Source organism: Melospiza melodia, chromosome 4 (assembly GCF_035770615.1).
Source record: "Melospiza melodia melodia isolate bMelMel2 chromosome 4, bMelMel2.pri, whole genome shotgun sequence".
NCBI classification, from domain to species: Eukaryota; Metazoa; Chordata; class Aves; order Passeriformes; family Passerellidae; genus Melospiza; species Melospiza melodia.
In genome coordinates this window covers 58,725,603-58,742,712 of record NC_086197.1, presented here as the reverse complement: position 1 = coordinate 58,742,712, position 17,110 = coordinate 58,725,603, and the positions used below count along the sequence as shown (strand labels likewise).

The window sequence follows — 17,110 nt, the reverse complement described above, 5'->3', positions numbered from 1 at the left end:
CCTCACAATGGGAGTGGCTGAGAGTGTGGCAAGGTTTCCCCTGCTCAGAGGGTACCTGCTATCCATCATCATCACATCACTGGGTTTCTAGAGGTGTGCGTGCTTGCCTTCTCTGGTTGGGCCATGTGGCAGAGCAGTCTCTTGCCAACAGAGCAGAGCTTTGGCCGAGTGCCAGTCCTGGACCTGGCACACAAGAGCTGTGCTTTCAATGTTGAAGGCACAAAGAGAAAATTGCAAGAATTCTGGCTCAGTTCCTCTGGCGGGGCAAACTCAAGGTCTGGGATTGATGTGCCAGAACAGGATGGGGTTTTCCAAATGGCATGCCAATGCAAGGGAAGGGGTAATTTGTGCTATCTTCATGAGGTAAGTTGACTGAGTTAGGGTTAAAAAGTAGTATTTCTCAGACTATTCTGTTTCCTGATACTAATCAAGTATAATTAATCTGTATATAAATGTTATAATTATGATGGAAGATAAAGATATGTGAATTGCAAGTAGCTTATTTTTTTTTTCTGCAAAATGTCTCGAGAAATAACTTCCTTTTCTAGGGGTTGGTTTGGTTTCTTTCTTGAAAGCCAATTTTCATTCATGCCTCAGAAGGTGGGGGTAGGTGACTAAAGTAATTTCTAGCATTTTTTTTTCTTTGTTCATTCATTTGCCTTGATTGAATCCAGTCAGTGGGCAAGCCACAGATGACTCAGAGGATGTCTGTGTGGAAATAAATGCTGTTGCTGGGAGGAAGTGTTTCTGAAGGAGAGGAATGGGAGCTTTGTGTAAGTACAACTACTCACATCCTGGTGTGCCTGAAGCTGTGGGCCTCGGTCTGATACACATTGCAACCTGCAAGGCAGATCATTTAGCAGCTGATGGAATTCGTTAGAGTACGACAATGATGGCATTTGTATTGGCATCTGTCTAGCAGCAAATATTTTAGTTTCGTGCTAAGCATGATCAAGCCAAACAGGAATTGATTATAAACTCAAGTCAATATTTTGCTGGCAAAAGTAAAGTATTCAGTGAGAAAAAAGTGGCCACTTTTCAGCAAAACTTATTGTAATGTATTATTAATGCAAAGATGATCAGATAAAAACTGTAACTTGGCAAGCTGTCAAAAACCCAGAGTGAATCAAAAATTTATAAAACACTATTGAGTTAAAACAATCCTATTATAGATCCTAGCAATCATTTTTGCTGAAGCACACTCCTTAGATTATTTTACTGTTGAGACATTACTGTACAAGGATTTAGAGCTTTGAAGATTCCCCCTCTCTCTCTCATTCTCTCTGTTTTCTTTTTCAATGGCATAAAATTAAAAATGAAATTTACACAGTAAATTATTTAGTTTCAGTTCACATTTGGATAGAATAAGAACAATATAGTTTAAAATAATGGCAGTACTTTTTCCTTTATGGATTGTATTTTGCTGACTTACATGAAAAATTACTGCTATTACATTCAAGTGGAATAAATTGCTTTATGAAATCTGTAAACTTAATTTGTGCATGCACTCAAGCACTAGCTGCAGACATGATGCTTTCAGGAAAGAAAATAACCCTGGTGAAATTCTTCTTGCTATATGGATTTTTTTCGGCTTGCAAATATTTTAAATTTTTATTATCTGTGTCATTCTTAAACATAAGATCCATTTTTCCCAGATTCTGGGCAGTGACACTTGGTGGATACCTTCTGAAATGGGTGCCTATAACTGTCCATATCTCTGAGCATCTGTCCCTTTTTGTATGGGGATTTCTGAAGTGCCTACATCACTCTTGCATTTAAGCTTCATTTTTTCCTGGAGATAGCTTAAAGCAAGGGACGTCTTGAAATAGCAGCTCTTCTAGATTTCATCTTTGTCTCTCTCTTACTTAGGAGCTGGCGATTTTTGTTCCCTGAAAGTAAGGTCAGCCCCAAAGGTTTGCTAATTTAAAGCGACTTAGTTCTGAAATAAGGATAAAAGTTCTCTTTCTTTCTTGATGCAGGTGTCTCAGAACAGAACCTGAGCTTACCAGGTCCTGTCAGTCATAGATACTGCAATGGAACTGCCATAAATGCACTGAAGGGGTAAGGTGTTATATGTACTTTCCTCTCCTGGTTTTTTGTCCTGTTTTTTTCCATTTGTATTCATAAATTCATTTGTCTGACTGATAAAGTAATAATTCTATATTACTTACTATAAAACTAGTAATATGCTTTGTAACAATTGACTTTCAGCATAGGAGGGGAGATGTTCAGAAGGGACCTGGAAGATCTCTCTTTCAAGCAGCGTGTCTCCCAAGCACAGCATCCCAGGGGAGCTCTGGCAGGCACAGGTGAGGCTTGTTTGCAGGTGCAGCTCAGCTCCCAGACAAAATGCAGGGTGCTGATTCTGAGCAGGGTGCTGATTCTGTGCCATCCTCAGCCATGGTCTCCCAGCATCCCAGCCCAGCTTGGCACAGAGGCTGCAGGCTCAGGCTGCAAACAGAGCTCCCCACACTTACCTGCCTCCCACTGTGCTGACTACATTATGTTCTCATTTTAGCAGTGTGGGGAAAATGAAGACTCTGCGTAGGTATTTGAATAATTGATAATCTTGAACTGAAATAGATTAAGATTTTCTTCATTTACAAGCTCACCTAAAGTCTGAATGCCAGAGCAGCTTTAGTCTGCTCAGAGACATAATGTAATGAAATCACAGTTGATACCATGACCCATGAATTGTTATTTTTAACTTGACATTTCTTTTACGTCACTGCAGATGTTTTGAGGAATGGAGAATAAATGAAATTACTGGGTTCTTTCTTTTGAACTAACAGTCTATTGTCAGGTTTATCATGTTACAATGGTAACAGCAATTGCCTTAAGTGGTTTTTAATGGATAATAGTACACATCGAGTTATGATCTTGTCAGATGTGAAAACTAACCAGGGTTAAGTTTCATCAATATTTGAATAGAAAACTGAAGAAGTTCCTGAAGGCTAAAGAAAGCTTTGGGAACAACAGGTTATTAGGAAAAGATATTAACAACAGAAAAATGTATTGCTGCTAATTTAAATTAAATGACTAAATGACCTTACTATTCTCAAAAATTAATGTAAGTGCAGCTGTTTATGCAAAATATGGATGATGAATTTGTAACTTAAAAGGACAGAAATATTATAAACACAGTCACAATTAATTAATTTACATGTATATGTGTGTGCTTGCATGTATATATACATATATATATATATACATATATATACACACACATATGATCAGCTTCATATTCTCTAGTCTGATATTTGTCAGGTGAAAATGTCACACAGCAGTTATACACATACAAAGGCAGAGGCAAGTTCTGTTGTTTTGACATTACATAGGATCTAACATGTAACCAGTACTTTAAGATCAATAATATAAAATGTTACTGTGATACAGTCCAGAAAGCCAGTTGCTTCCTGGCTCCCTTTATGCTAGAATCTAGCAAACATAAAAAAGAAACTATCCCCAGCTTTCCCCTAGTCAAACAGAGGAAAGGGGACTGGAAATAGATTTTCCAAACAAAGAAATGAGTCGTTGATTTCCACTAATTTAAATTAACTACAATTTTACTCATTTTAACTATGCTAAATAAGGGTCAGAAGGTAGAAGCAGCCACGATGGAGAAGAGGAAAAGTCATAATGCATGACTGCTTAAGACACCTGAGTTTAGGTGGTTACATGAGTCTCTTCCTCTGCTCTGGATGTGTAAGCTTCTACTGCGTTCAGTGGATATTTAACTGAAACAGGGGAATCAAAAGAGCCATTCAACTCATATACAAAGTGGTTTATCAGCCAGATTGCTCCCAGAGACAGTGTTAAGGGTATGGAAAGGAACCTGATCCTGCAATGTAAGGGGCCTATTCTTCAAATAAACCATTTTACAGGGTGCTGTAATCACCTTCCTACCTGAATGCATTGCTTTGTAGCATTCAGTGCTCTTAATTTAAATGAATTCTTAGTTGAGGCAATATATGCGTGAGGTAAAATCTATGGCATGGCTTTGGGATCACAGGCTTTCCCTTCTCTCTGTGAGATGAAGGAGATACAGCTCAGCAACAAAAATCTCCCCCAACTCTTCCACAGCACAGCTGTGAATTTCTGACTTGAGTGTAACTGTTCATATTTATTTTCATTTTGGTTATCTGACCTATATTTTGTGTTATTCTGACTGCTCACTTGAATGACACCCCATGCATGTAAACTTAAACAGTTTTTTTTTAATTTGGGCTTTCAAAACCACCCTTTGCTCTCAGCATCTGAACTCAGCACCCGTGCTGATCAAGTGAGCAGAAAACAATCTCCTGGAGTAATTTTAAGAGGTTTTCTCTAAATGATGTTGCACCAGTTATCTAATGATGCATGAAAATGACATAAAACTGGAAATGCTCTTACCAATGTTTCTGTGTAATCACAACATAAAAATGTCAGATCTTTGGGCTTGAACTTTTTGAGTGGCACAGTACAGTTCACTTGTATCACTTGATGCTCAGGTATGAGTCATTTCCCTTCTGCCTAGTGGGTGGCTTTAAAGCCACGGCGAGATTGTGGCCATTGACTTCTTCAGATGCTGTTTGAGGATCAAGAATAAGATTTTTATCAGAGCAGAAGAGTAGTTGCATGGCCAGGGCTGTCTTCTAACATCTGAGGTTAATCTCGTTTCTCTCCATTTTCTACCTGTATTGCAGAGAAAGTGAATTTTTCCACAAATGCTGTTTCCACACAAGGATAACACCAGCCATGCCATTATCTCTGAGTTACCTAGAGCTGTGTTGTAGTTTCTCGAATGACTGTTCTGGGCTTGCTCTCTCATTTCCCACTCTGCTCCCATCTGTGCTACTTGGCTGCTATCTGCAGCTCTGGGCTGTAGAAGGAGCATGCCATGGGACTTATGAGTAGAGCTTTCAGCTTATTAGCATCCCAGGCAGTAAAGCATTTGATTCCACAGGGTCGTGTCAGTAAACCTCAAGGCAGATCTTCTCTGAATTAATATATTTTTGGCTATTAATAATGTTGACCAGCCCATAAAACTATCAGCAATAAGAACTACCAGCTGCATCTGAAACCCTGGTACTTTAAAAACCTTAAAAATTCCTCCAGTGTATATGGTGACCCATTATCTCAAATGAACTCATTGCAAATGCAGTGTTCGATGACTCCTACCTCAGTGTGATTCACCAGAGTGCTGCATTATGTGTTTTTTACTTTTGTTAGCTTCAAAAGAACAACTGTAATAATCAATTATCAGCAGGTGGTGGTTTCCTCCATGTTTAAATACATCAGTTGCCAGTTGCTGTCAAGCTCTGCTGGGTGCATCACAAATGGTCACAGCCTCCCAGCGTTTCTATCTCTGGTACTTTGCACAGTGGCAATGATTTCTTACCATTTTTACACTCTGTGCATTCATGCTGGCCCAATGAAGTCTACTCGTTGCCCAGTCTTTTGCATAACATCATCTGAGGTGTCGTCATGAATCTTTTCAGCCTCTTGGTGCATTTTAATTGGAGTCTCTGTTTCCCCCTCTTTCTGCACTTGCTCTTTCTCTAAGTCACCTCTGGGTTTATTTCCATTCTGAAAGTCTCTGGTAGTCAAGGGAACTAGCTTCTGTGCAGCCCAGTGTGAGCTTATTATTTCTTTTAAAGGACTCACTGCATTGTCAAGCCTAGTTTCTCCATTTTCCAACTTCTGTGTTTTGCAGATCTGGTAACCATTACAGCAGTGTGCGTGTGTGTGTGTGCGCTTGTTCTTTCAAATACTTTTCTTTGGCTTTTTGCTTCATCTTGTTCCATTCTGCATTTTGTCCTTCTTAGGAATTACTCAGCTTTCTATTTCACATTTGAGATGTACTTTTATAATTCTAACACTGAGCATGGAAGTCACTGTGTTACAAAAGACCAAGTTTTCTCAAGAATGTCCTTTTAATCACATTATATAATATAAGAGCAACCAGACTAAGTTGATAAAAAGATCTATCCAGCCCAGTGTCTTTCCATGGGCAATGGCTGACAGCAGATGCCAAAGGATGAGTTTGAAAAGCTGTTGGCTATCTATAATACTACTAAAATATTCTCCAAGCATTCTACAAGTTGCCGGTCAGTGGTTCCATAAACCAATACATTCAGGATTTTGGGACTGTTTTACTATTAATTTATTTTGCAATTAATTATCCTAGAAAGAAAGGTATTCTCTTCCTTGGACAGGTTGTTTCTTGAATCTCTGTAAGCACTTATGTGAACCTCCAGCAATCTGAAGCAAGAAATTCCACAGCTGAAACACAAGCTGCATGAAAAACAACTTGCTTTAATTTTATTTTAATGAACATACTATCTCTGAATGACTACTGATGCTTTCTTGTTCTAGTACAGGAACAGAGAGAAAGTCTTTCTGGAATAGTCTAACCCTGCCCTTCACAATTTCATAACCTTCTGCCTCTCTCAGTCATTGCTTTTCAAAGCATCATGTTGTTTTCTGGTTTGATCTGTGTTCTTTTCCTTATAGTCCTTTATCCTGGCAATTTGATTTTTTTATCATAATTCCTTCTTGCTAACATTTTCAAGGAATTCTCTACTTATCCACTAGACGCCTAAGATCTTGGTCCTAAAGGGTAATATCAGACAAAATTGCCCAATGTTGTATCCTCATTGAATCTTTCTCTACACAGAGTTATGATGTCCAGTCATTCAGCTTTAAGAGGTCTTTATACCTTTTCCACAGCTGGTCTTCAACTTTCCGACCCTGAACAACCCAGTACTCTCAGTAAACTTCACTACTTCACCACCCACACTTCCACAGACGCTGCTTCACAGCATTTTAAGAATATGTTAAACACCATGAGTTCCAGCATGGCCCTGTAGGACTCCACTGGTGACCTCCCTCCACTGTGAAAATTGGCCATTTACTCTTACCCTTTCTTCCAATAGTTTAATCAGTTGTTTATTCATGCAACAACTTTTATCCCACATCCATTTAGATACTTCAGGAAATTATGTGGAAGGACTTTGCTGAATGATTTTGGAAATCCATATAGACTGTATCAGACAGATCTCTTTCATCCACATGAATGAAATATACAGTTTTTAAAGTGTGAATAATCTGACCTGTTTTCCAGTCACCTACATTGGGATAAAAAGAAGCTGCCCTTGGAGTGCTTATGAATAAACACTCCATTGACTTGAGAGCGACTCTAGACATACAACCACTCTCTTCAGTGAGCTTTCCTTTAGAGACCACAGGTATCCTGCCTGTGTGTACAAAATGTATAAGGAAATAAGCCTACAACTTCCTGGCCCACAGATCATTTATCCCATTGAGTCCCAGAGTTGCTGCCCCACAGAATTCACCTCTTCTCTCCTAGACCAGTTTTCTGAAATATCTCTTGCTCCTGATTCTATCCATTTTTTCAATTTTTTTGGTCATTTTTCTGATGCTATGCATAAATTTCCTTTGAATGCTTGCCAAAAGGGAGAACTCCAAGGGTCATGGTTTAACCCCATCCTAAACCGTGCCCCACACAGACACTTACTCCCTACCCCACTCCAGTGAGATGGGGGAAAAGAATCGTAAGGGTGCAGCAAAAAATCATGGGTTGAGATAAAGACAGGGTAATAGGTAAAAAAAAAAATGGATGTGCAAGCAAAACATAACGAGAAATTCTTTTACCTCTTGCCATGGCCAGACAGGTGTTCAGCCATCTCCAGGAAAGCAGGGGTCCATCACTTGGGAGGACAGAATCACAGAATATTCTGAGTTGGAAGGGACTCTCAAAGATCACTGAATCCAGCTCTTAAAAGAAGGGCCCATGCAGGGATCAAACCCTCAATCTTGGTGTTATTAGCACCAGGCTCCAACCAACACCATCATCCCTCCTTCCTCCTTTTTCTCCCAAATTTACACACTGAGCATGGCAGCATACAGTCTTGAATGTCCCGTTAGTCACCATGGTCAGCTGTTCCAGCTGTGCCCCACTCCCAAATTTTTGAAAACCCCTAGCCTCCTCTCTGGGCTGTTGCAAGAAGCAGAGAAGACCTTGGCTCTGTGGAAAAGCTGCTCAGCAGTAACTAAAGCAGCTCTCTATTATCAACACTGGTTTCAGCACAAATCTAAAACAGCCCCATACCAGGTACTATGAATAAAATTAACTCTACCCCAGCCAAAACCACCACAGGAGAACAGGGGAAACTACTAGAGGGATGTTAATAGGGCTTTTAAAGGCTGAATTCACTCTTATCAGCTCACATCCATACACCTGGGCACAGAGGAAGAGTGAGATCCCAAGACATTTCCTTGATGCCCTTAAGGGCTCCCATCTGGCAACTTATCACACAATGCTGTCTGAACACATGCACTTTCCATTACTTAATGCTTATTTTCAGAACTGTGGTGTCTGGTTTTACACTGTGTTTTTGGTTCCTTTACCTTGTGTTTTTTTGCATAGGCTAATTTTATTTCAGATTGACCATTTTACACAAATAAAAAGATACAGATGCCCATGTTCACTGTCTAGCCTAAATATTTCATCTGCTCATAAAAATTGAGAGAAATATTGACATATTTGTAAGCTATTCTTATTGTAAAGGAGAAATAACCATTTAATTTATTGTATTACTCTAACAACCTACTACAGGCAATTTGGCCTTATGAATATGTTTTCTGTAGATGATTGAGAGTTTCTTTATTCAAAGGTTTCAAACAGTTGTTAGAATTAACCCAATCACTTTTCCTTTATGTTAAAGATATTAATTATTAGAACTCAGATAAATGTATTTTCTCTGTCTGTTTCATGTCAGCACAGTAATCCAAATCTATTGTAGCAGTTTGGTTGGCTGCATTTCTACTGATGAAGAATTAGTGTGGGACAGTTCTCCATCCTTCTGGTCCACTCTCTTGAGTGGTTTTGTTTTCCTAAGAGTCCCTGCTTTTTTATATTTTCTTTTCCTTAATCTGCTGAGTTTAATATGGTTAACTTAATATGATTAGTTCTGAAGTATTTTCTTCTGTTTCCCAGCTCATATGGTAGCACCTATTTCAAAAGCTTACTGGCAGTTTGTGATTAGAAAATTTTAGTCTGAATGAGCTTAAAGTCTTACATGTTATTCTTAGGCAGCCACTACAGCTGCCTCTCTTGATTTATACTAAATGCCTATAATTCTACAGCTAATTAAATTAAATCTTTGAATGCCCTATCTCTAGACTTAACTATCAGACCACTTTAGAAATATGAATATTTTAGGGGGTTAAAATTAGATGATTTATAGTAATGTATCTGGGGATTTTATTATGCCTCCTTTGAAATACATAACATTATTTAATTCCAGATTAATATGTCTAGCAGCAAGTCCCTCAGTATTTCTGACTTATTCTTCATAAGCTCTTGTTCTACCATCTGTCTACTTTAGCTTTTGCCCATGCTTCCAGACCAGACCCATCAAATGTCACGTGTATTTGGCCTCAGCCCTGCTCTCTTTCATAGGGATATTTATCCCTCTCATGTTTGCATTGAAGTGCTGAGCCTCTCTTCTGCTTTTGAGCCTCAGCTATGGCTGTGGAGCCCAGGTCTTCTGCTGAGGTAAAGGCCTGGAATTGGGGCCCTCTGTGTGGGAATAGCCATTGGTGCAGGCCACCAGCATCCATCAGGAGGACCCTTCCTTCATCAGGGTTGTACTTGTGGTTATCTCCTGAGGTACCTGTCACTTCCATCTGTTTCCCACATGCACAGGACATGATGCAAAGTGCCACCACATTGCCCCACCCTAAGAAGGTGGTTCCCCAGAGCAGGAACAACTCCCAGTAATGAAAGGGTCACATAGGGATAGATGTGTACAAACACAGCTCATCACATCCAATTTCTGCTTTTTTGACAAAGCAGTCAAAGGCTGGAAGGCACAGAGGCTGACTGGGGCCATGTGTGTCATGGCAGGAGTGGAGTCCTGGAAAGCTGAATTTATTTCTCCTCTGTTCCACAGCGTGGGGAGTCAGACCCAGCCCTCCCAAATGCCCAGGAGTGCCTTGGCTGTAAGACTGAATGTCTCCACTGTGGTGATGAACTGCTTTTCAGATGAGTTGCAAGGCAGTTAGCTTGCTCCTCTGCAGTCATTAAAGATCCCAAGATTGCTGTTCATGAGCTTCCAGTAGTGTTACTTAACGGAGTATCCTGGCTGCAGTCCAGCCTGGCTTACAGTAGACCACATCTCTAAACTTCCATCTTTTCAGCTGTGTAACATAAATCATCTCACTCAGCACTGCTAATATTGCTAAAGAGTTACAAAGAGTTCCATAGCCCTGTAAAGCCATGAAGTGAAATAATCCTTTTATATAAATGCTGTGTGCAACGTATTGTCTGTCTGCATTCCCTGCATTTCTTCTTATTGTTTTCATTATCATTACTGTTATATGCTGTTATATGTTATATATGCTCATAATGGCATGGACTAAGGAACTTTGAGAAATGCCTCTTTTGCCCTGGACTTGAAACTGATTATATACACAGATGTCAAGATCATGTTTCAATAACAGGTATTTTGGAAATTCTGCATACAGACAGAAAGGGATGAATAATTGTCATTGTTTTTCTGACTCTCAGGCAGAGTCCCTACAAATTTTTGAGCCCCTCTTGAGAATTTTCTCTTCACTTTCATATTAGAGCAGCCATAAGGTCTGAATTAAGCTCTCTTTTCTGCTCAATGGTCCTCTCCACACAAGCCATACCAATGTAAATGAAATATTGTAGATGTAATCCTGCTGCATTCACATCCAGCAGTTCTGTTGTGCATTTTCCTAGGTCTAATCACAAGATAAAGTTCTGTATGATCAATGGCCTTCACTTTTCTATTCTTTGCTACTGGGACAAGGCTGTATTTTCAAGACTGCTCTTTCTTAGGGAGATAGTGCAGGTAACAAAACACAACACAGGTTACAGCTCCCTTGTCTGCAACCCACACCAGGCACACCTTAGGCCAGCATCAACCAATTGATTGCAGCATGTATTCCAACCCCAGAACTTGACATATGCTTTGGTTTTGTTTGTAGCTCTGTTTTTAAAGCACATCATGGTCATTTTATGGAGTTACTGACTTCATCTGAGTGTTTTATGCATTCTGCTCTTAAGCACCAGGAAGATATTCATCAGCCCTCTTTAGAAGCTTTGTCTGAATTCCATGCAGAGACTTTTGCCTTCCTCTGCTTAAAATAGCATTCAGGTTCAGCTTGAGTTTCCTCCATGGATTTCTTTCCCCATTCTATTCTTATGTACTGATTTCAAAGCCAGGATAGTTCTGTTCCAGATATGCAAAAAAATTCTCAAAGCACAAGACCATCAGTAGACTTTAGCTGCTTACCTTCTTTTCAGTTAAGACTGTATAGTATGTCAACACCAGCTTTGGCTGGAAAGCCCTGTGTATGGTGAGCTGGTTTAGATGATCTAATTTTATTGCCTTCATTCATCATTCATAATCCATTATACCACTGATGTATGATATGACTGCAATAACGTCTCAGACTTGATTAGAATATTATTTTTTCTCTGAGTTATTTCTTTCCTGTGAAAAAGATTTTGAAACTTTTCTGCATAAGAAGTGGGTAGTTATTTTTCTTCTTATTATCCTATTCCAAATGTATTTCTTACATTAGCTGGAAGTGGGAATTAATATTTGAGACCTCTCAATAGGTCTTTTAACTTTCTAAATCTCAGACAAAGGTGCCACAGCATTGTCAGTTTTCGTTTTTGTTATACATCCTCAAAAATGTCCTAAAAATATCCATTTCTGTCAAATTAAATCCAACATTTGTTACATATACTCACAGAAATGTACTCTATAAATTGAAATATGTAACCAACTTGAGAAAATTAAGTTGATCAGTACTACTGCTAGATTATCAAAGCTTGGCTTTAAAAAATGTCACTAAAAAGAAAGGCCCAAAACCCGAAAACGTATATTCTGCTTGTCGAGTTCCTGTGTTATTGGCAGCTGCCCCAGGCAACTCTGCTTTCTCTGTCTCAGATAGTGAAATTATTACCCTAGAGCACAGTGTCTGAAGAGCTCTCAGGACTTGGAAAAACTCCAGGGCAGCAGACATGTTTAATAGGGGTGCGGGATGACTGGGGCAAGGATTTCCAAATCTCACCACCTGCAGTTTTCTTTTATGGGAAACCTGAATATTAGGTGCATGTTTCAGTTTCAATATTTTCTCCAAGTGGCTGAAGGGGGTAATGAGCAGTTCAGGGCCGCTGGCATAACCAGTTTTTCTGTCCTTCCGTGCCGTTTGTTCTCTCAGCAAAACAAGCCATGCTAAAAGCCAAGGATGAGCATGGCCCCTTGTGCTGAGTAATGACAAAGATTTACTCTTAACACCATATTTCTTCCATCCACCCTTTTTCTTCTGTCCTTCCAGAGGATATGGTTCTGCTTTCTTCAGTCCGTGCCCGGTAATTGGCGATGACCCTGGGTGCCACAGTGCGGGGGCGCGAGCGTGACCCAACCCAGGACCCCGGCTCCTGCCTAGCAACAGCATCCATTGGCCTGCTGGCTGTGTGCTCTCCCTCCCCTCGCTGGAAGAACAAATGCTAATGTCCCTCACATGTGACTCCAGAAACAGAATAATAGGAGCTGACCTGACCATAAATGCCAGGATCACAAAGTCTCGGGAGTTTAGTGGCTAGCATGATGCATCATTACGCTGGTGAACCAAACTCCTTGCTTGCTGTTTGCAGCCACATTAAATATGAATAAGAGAACTAAACAAAGCACTGAAAAATAGTCTAATTAAATTGTGCAGTGAGATAGGCCCATGGTTTCTAGTGTTTTTAATTCCCTATGAAATAAAAATAAAAGCATGTTCTCTTTCCTTCTTTGTGACATTTGTTCCCATACAGAAAGGCTAAAAGCAGCTGGTGTTAGCTTGCTGTAAACAAAGGATTTTCGCCTGCGAGTTTGCCTGCGAATGACTTTTGCAAGGTTAAGCAAAGCATCTGCAGGACCGAAACAAGACTTAAAGCAACAGTGGGTATAATCAAACTTCATTTGTGTGTCCACTGATCTCTGCTGCAGAATAATCCCTGCTGCGTGCAGAGGTCCTTTGCTCTCTGGCCTGGAAAAGGAGGGGAGTCGGGGGCACAGAAGACGCAGCATGGCACGCTGCCTCTGTGCCAGCTCCTCCTCTCCATCCAGGCTAAAGACTATGCTCAGCTGTTAGCATCTCCTTTGGGAGTCAGCATTACTACTCACAGGCTGGGAGATAAGTGGGTGCCCGAGTGCTATGCAAACCAAGGTCTAATTGGGAGCTCTTGTATGTCTTTCATACGAAGCATTTCTTTTACCTGTTTTACAAAAGTTTAAAGTGAAACACTCCATAAGCAGTACTTACAGTCCTTTTCTTTTCAGTGCTCCCTCTCACTTGAAGGATCCAGAAAATAACTTTCTTTAGCTCTAGTCATTCACACTTGTCCCTAAAGAAGTACCTCTTAAATTTTTTATGATGTGTAAACAAGTACATTTCCTTTAAAAATGACAGTGTTTTCACAAACAATGCCCCAGTCCCTGGATTTAGCTCCAGAGAGGTTTTTCATGGAAAACACCTTCCAGTCACTCTGCTTCTGATTACAGTGGCAGATCTGAAATATGGCCACTTGCCACATAGGCCTCCAAGCACTTGTAATATCCTCCTTCTCCCAAATCAAATGCAGTTGAATTTCTTTGCCTCATAGAATCCAGGAGCTTTTTTTGGGGTGAGAAAAAAACACGTATTCTGGAAAATGAGCAGCTGAATATTTCCCTCTGGATTCGGGTTGATAAATATTAAAGGATGGCAGCAGTTCTTATTTGCAGAGAAGAAAAAAGACACTACTCCAATCTCCTGAGCCATATTGGAAAGTTTATTTTATTTAGCAAAGATAAAAATTGCACTGGAGACGTCAACACTTTGATAGCCCTGAAGCATTTTGGCACCCTCTGATCACAGGATCTGAATCAAGAGAGGCTGCCCCATTGCTGTGTTCGCTGCCTCTGCTAACAGGTGTATTGGGGAACGTTTGCCAAAAAGGCGGAGAACGGCGCATTTCTGATGAGCCAGTGGATGCCATTTGGCCAGAAGAGTAGCTGGATGATAATAGTATGTAAAAACACAAGCACAACATAACCTTGTGTGAATGTCTGAATGCTGTCTTTTCCCTGCAGTCTGCAGCCTCTAAAAGATACTGGAATTAGGCAATGTATTTTAAATCATGTCAACAACTCTTTTTTAGAAAAGAACACAGTCTAGGACTTCTTGCTCATTTATCACATAACGTGAAATAGTCCATGAATGCCCAAACCAAATCCCTCTTTTGATCTTTAATCAAAATATCCAATATTTTGAAATTCTCTAGGAACAGTGTTTCTAAAAATAGACTACTAAGGCTATCAGCACAGAATCTTCAGCTAACCTTTTCAAGTGTTCGCAAATGACACAATTGTTCCCATTGTAATTTATGGAATTATACTGAGGAATATCAGAAAATGTACCTAAAGGGTCTGACAATAATTTTGTTACTAATATATTCTCCTGGTCTGCCTTTGAACCCTGTCATTCCTTGCCTTGCAGCTGTATTTAATGAGTGGTGAGATTATTCAAATGAGCCCACAGCACAACAGTGTTTTCTTAGCTCCTAGATCTTGAGAAGACATCTCCTGCCACAGTCAGTAGGTAAAACCTACATCACAGCATTTAATTCTGTGTTATGCTTAGGGGTTGTAAGTACCTCTGTAGCCCATAAATATAATTGTGCTTGGTTGAGATGGAGCTGATCTCTACTTACAGCAGCTGCCATTGAGCCAGCAATAAAACAAAAGAAGAAACAGCTCAGCCTGTCATCGATAAGTGAGGAGCCAAATGTGACTGTGCTTATGCCATGGCGTACAGGCTTCTGCAAGTACATTGCAAAGAGAGTTTGCAGGACGCTCAGACAGAGCAGATTTGTATATGGGAGATTGCTGCCATCTGTTATTTCCCATTCTTAACCTCTGGGTTTTGTTCCTGAGAGAGAAAAGGGAGACAGAAAGAAATTCAATTCTGTCCGAAGATGGATTGCGAGAGACGTTTTCCAGCATGGAACAAAATTAATAAGGTCCAATTTAAAACTGATAAATAGTCAATTCAGTATGGTGGGATTAAGGATTTTTCCTAAGGAATTTACAGAGAGATAAGCATCTCATGAATAAATAAATCCAACTGCAGCACAGAACATATTTATTGATTCACAAGCCATTTGTTTTAGAGTTTGCCCCTGAGGAGCAGAAGGTACCCTATTATTATTGATAATATAAGAGTTACAGTTATATTCAGAAACGACAAACTGCATTTAAATGATATCTTGGGGTTAGAACAAGAACCCTCCAAAGCCAGGAAATTCAAAGTTAAGTCTGACACTATGTCAGACTGCATGGTGTCAGGAAAAATGACAGTCGTGTCTTTGCATATCTTGGCTTCTGTGGTTTGTGTCTCAATTTTAATGGCATAGAAGTGAGATCATTTCCTTCTAAATTCATTTTTGTTTTACTTTATCATAAATAAAACAGAGCAGTGCAGGACTGAATATGTAAAGAGGCCACAGCAGCTCTCCTGAGGTAATAACTGTCTGTGAGAGAAAGGACTCTACCTCTTGTCTAAAGACCTATCTTCTAAATTGATTATTATTTATTAGTTGCATGTTTGCCTGGTTAAACAATTTACTGATAGCTTTCACAGGCAGATACAAGGACAAAATATCTGCTCAAGAAGCTTGTAGATGGGACAGGTAACAGAAAAGCAAGGCATGTAGGAAGACCCAGCAAATTTATGTGAGTGGGGCTCTGAGTGGTGCTGGGACTTGAAGCTTCTTTAAAAGATTAATACTCTTTTTCCATTATCCCTTTTTGTAGCACCTTCTGGAGGAAAACATCTTGAAAATAACATCCATGTTATGTAACGTTGTCCTCTACCTTGAGCTGCAGCTGCTGGGGCTCCTATGTCCAGTTTGCTGCTGTATAAAATCAGGGCAGCTGAAGTGGTTCACAGTGACTGTCTTCACTGTCCAGAGAGGACATTCACTCACTTGGTGGAGTCTTGGGAGAGATCTTGCAGGAGACCTGAGATGTTTTCATACTCCCCATCCTTGGAGGAATAGGAGGATCTCCTGTTTGTACACCAGTTAGTGGTGCTGTAGGTGTAATTCCCTCATGAGTGGAAAAGGTTTAACTAAAACCACACTTTGAGAGGTAAAGGAAAACCCACATTTGCCTTTACTGTGCCCTGGGAGGCAATTAATAAAGTTTAAATTATTGTTGATAGGCATAAACTCTGTTTCTAATCCTCTTTATTTTTGTTCTCTGAAGGGGTATCCCAGGTTGCACAAACTCTTACCCTTCCATGTGTGAACTCCTGGCTCCAAATGGGAAACTTAGAACTGTGTACATGGTGAATTTGTTGTGCATTGCAGAGGATAACACATCTGTTCATCAATGGCAGAATTATATTTACTGATCTCTGTGTTCATAGACATTACACTCCAGGTTAACTTCCAGGCAATTGGGAATGCGCACACTTTAGGAAGGAAAATTCAGGGATACTATGTAACAGGCTGATATAAAAAGTGTTTGATAGGCTGTTTCTCACATCTGTGACAAAACTGACAACCTAGACCCTTTCTTTACATATCTCAGTGCAGTAGAAGACGTAAGATAGAAAAGATGTAAGGTAGTGCCCAGGTAAGGATCCTCTGTTTGAACATGGGGCTTGATAATTTTATTTCCTTCTAAGGTATCCCAGGAGAAGTTTGTCTTCAAAAATAAATACAATATACATATATATTTTGCCCACATTGGGCAAATTCGCAGGTAGCAACCCTTTGGAGCTATTTGTGCTGAAAAAAATCCATAGTAATCAAAATCATAGTAATAGATTTTTTTAAGGACTAAAAAACCCCCACAGATGTGATGAATTTCAGATGGACATTAATAGTTTGAACTTGGCTAAGTTCAAACTGATAGAAATTCTCACAAAAAAAAAAGAACAAAAATCTAGATAAGCTTAGATCTGTTTCACTTGTTTATTGGAAGCAAGGCAGAAGATAATATTCTTTGAGAGCAATTTTACAAATAATTCC

General features: G+C 39.8%; 1 protein-coding gene across 1 annotated transcript in view; it reads left to right on the top strand.

The window, feature by feature from the left end:
* Positions 1 to 326: 326 nt before the first annotated feature.
* Positions 327 to 17,110, top strand: part of LOC134418016 (dynein axonemal heavy chain 11-like) — a 57,772-nt gene continuing 40,988 nt past the window's right edge. The window contains exons 1-4 of the mRNA XM_063155866.1: positions 327 to 363; positions 675 to 773; positions 1,980 to 2,061; positions 2,217 to 2,309. Of these exons, the coding sequence (XP_063011936.1) occupies positions 761 to 773; positions 1,980 to 2,061; positions 2,217 to 2,309 (188 nt within the window). The 5' untranslated portion in view covers positions 327 to 363; positions 675 to 760. The remainder of the gene's footprint in view (positions 364 to 674; positions 774 to 1,979; positions 2,062 to 2,216; positions 2,310 to 17,110) is intronic.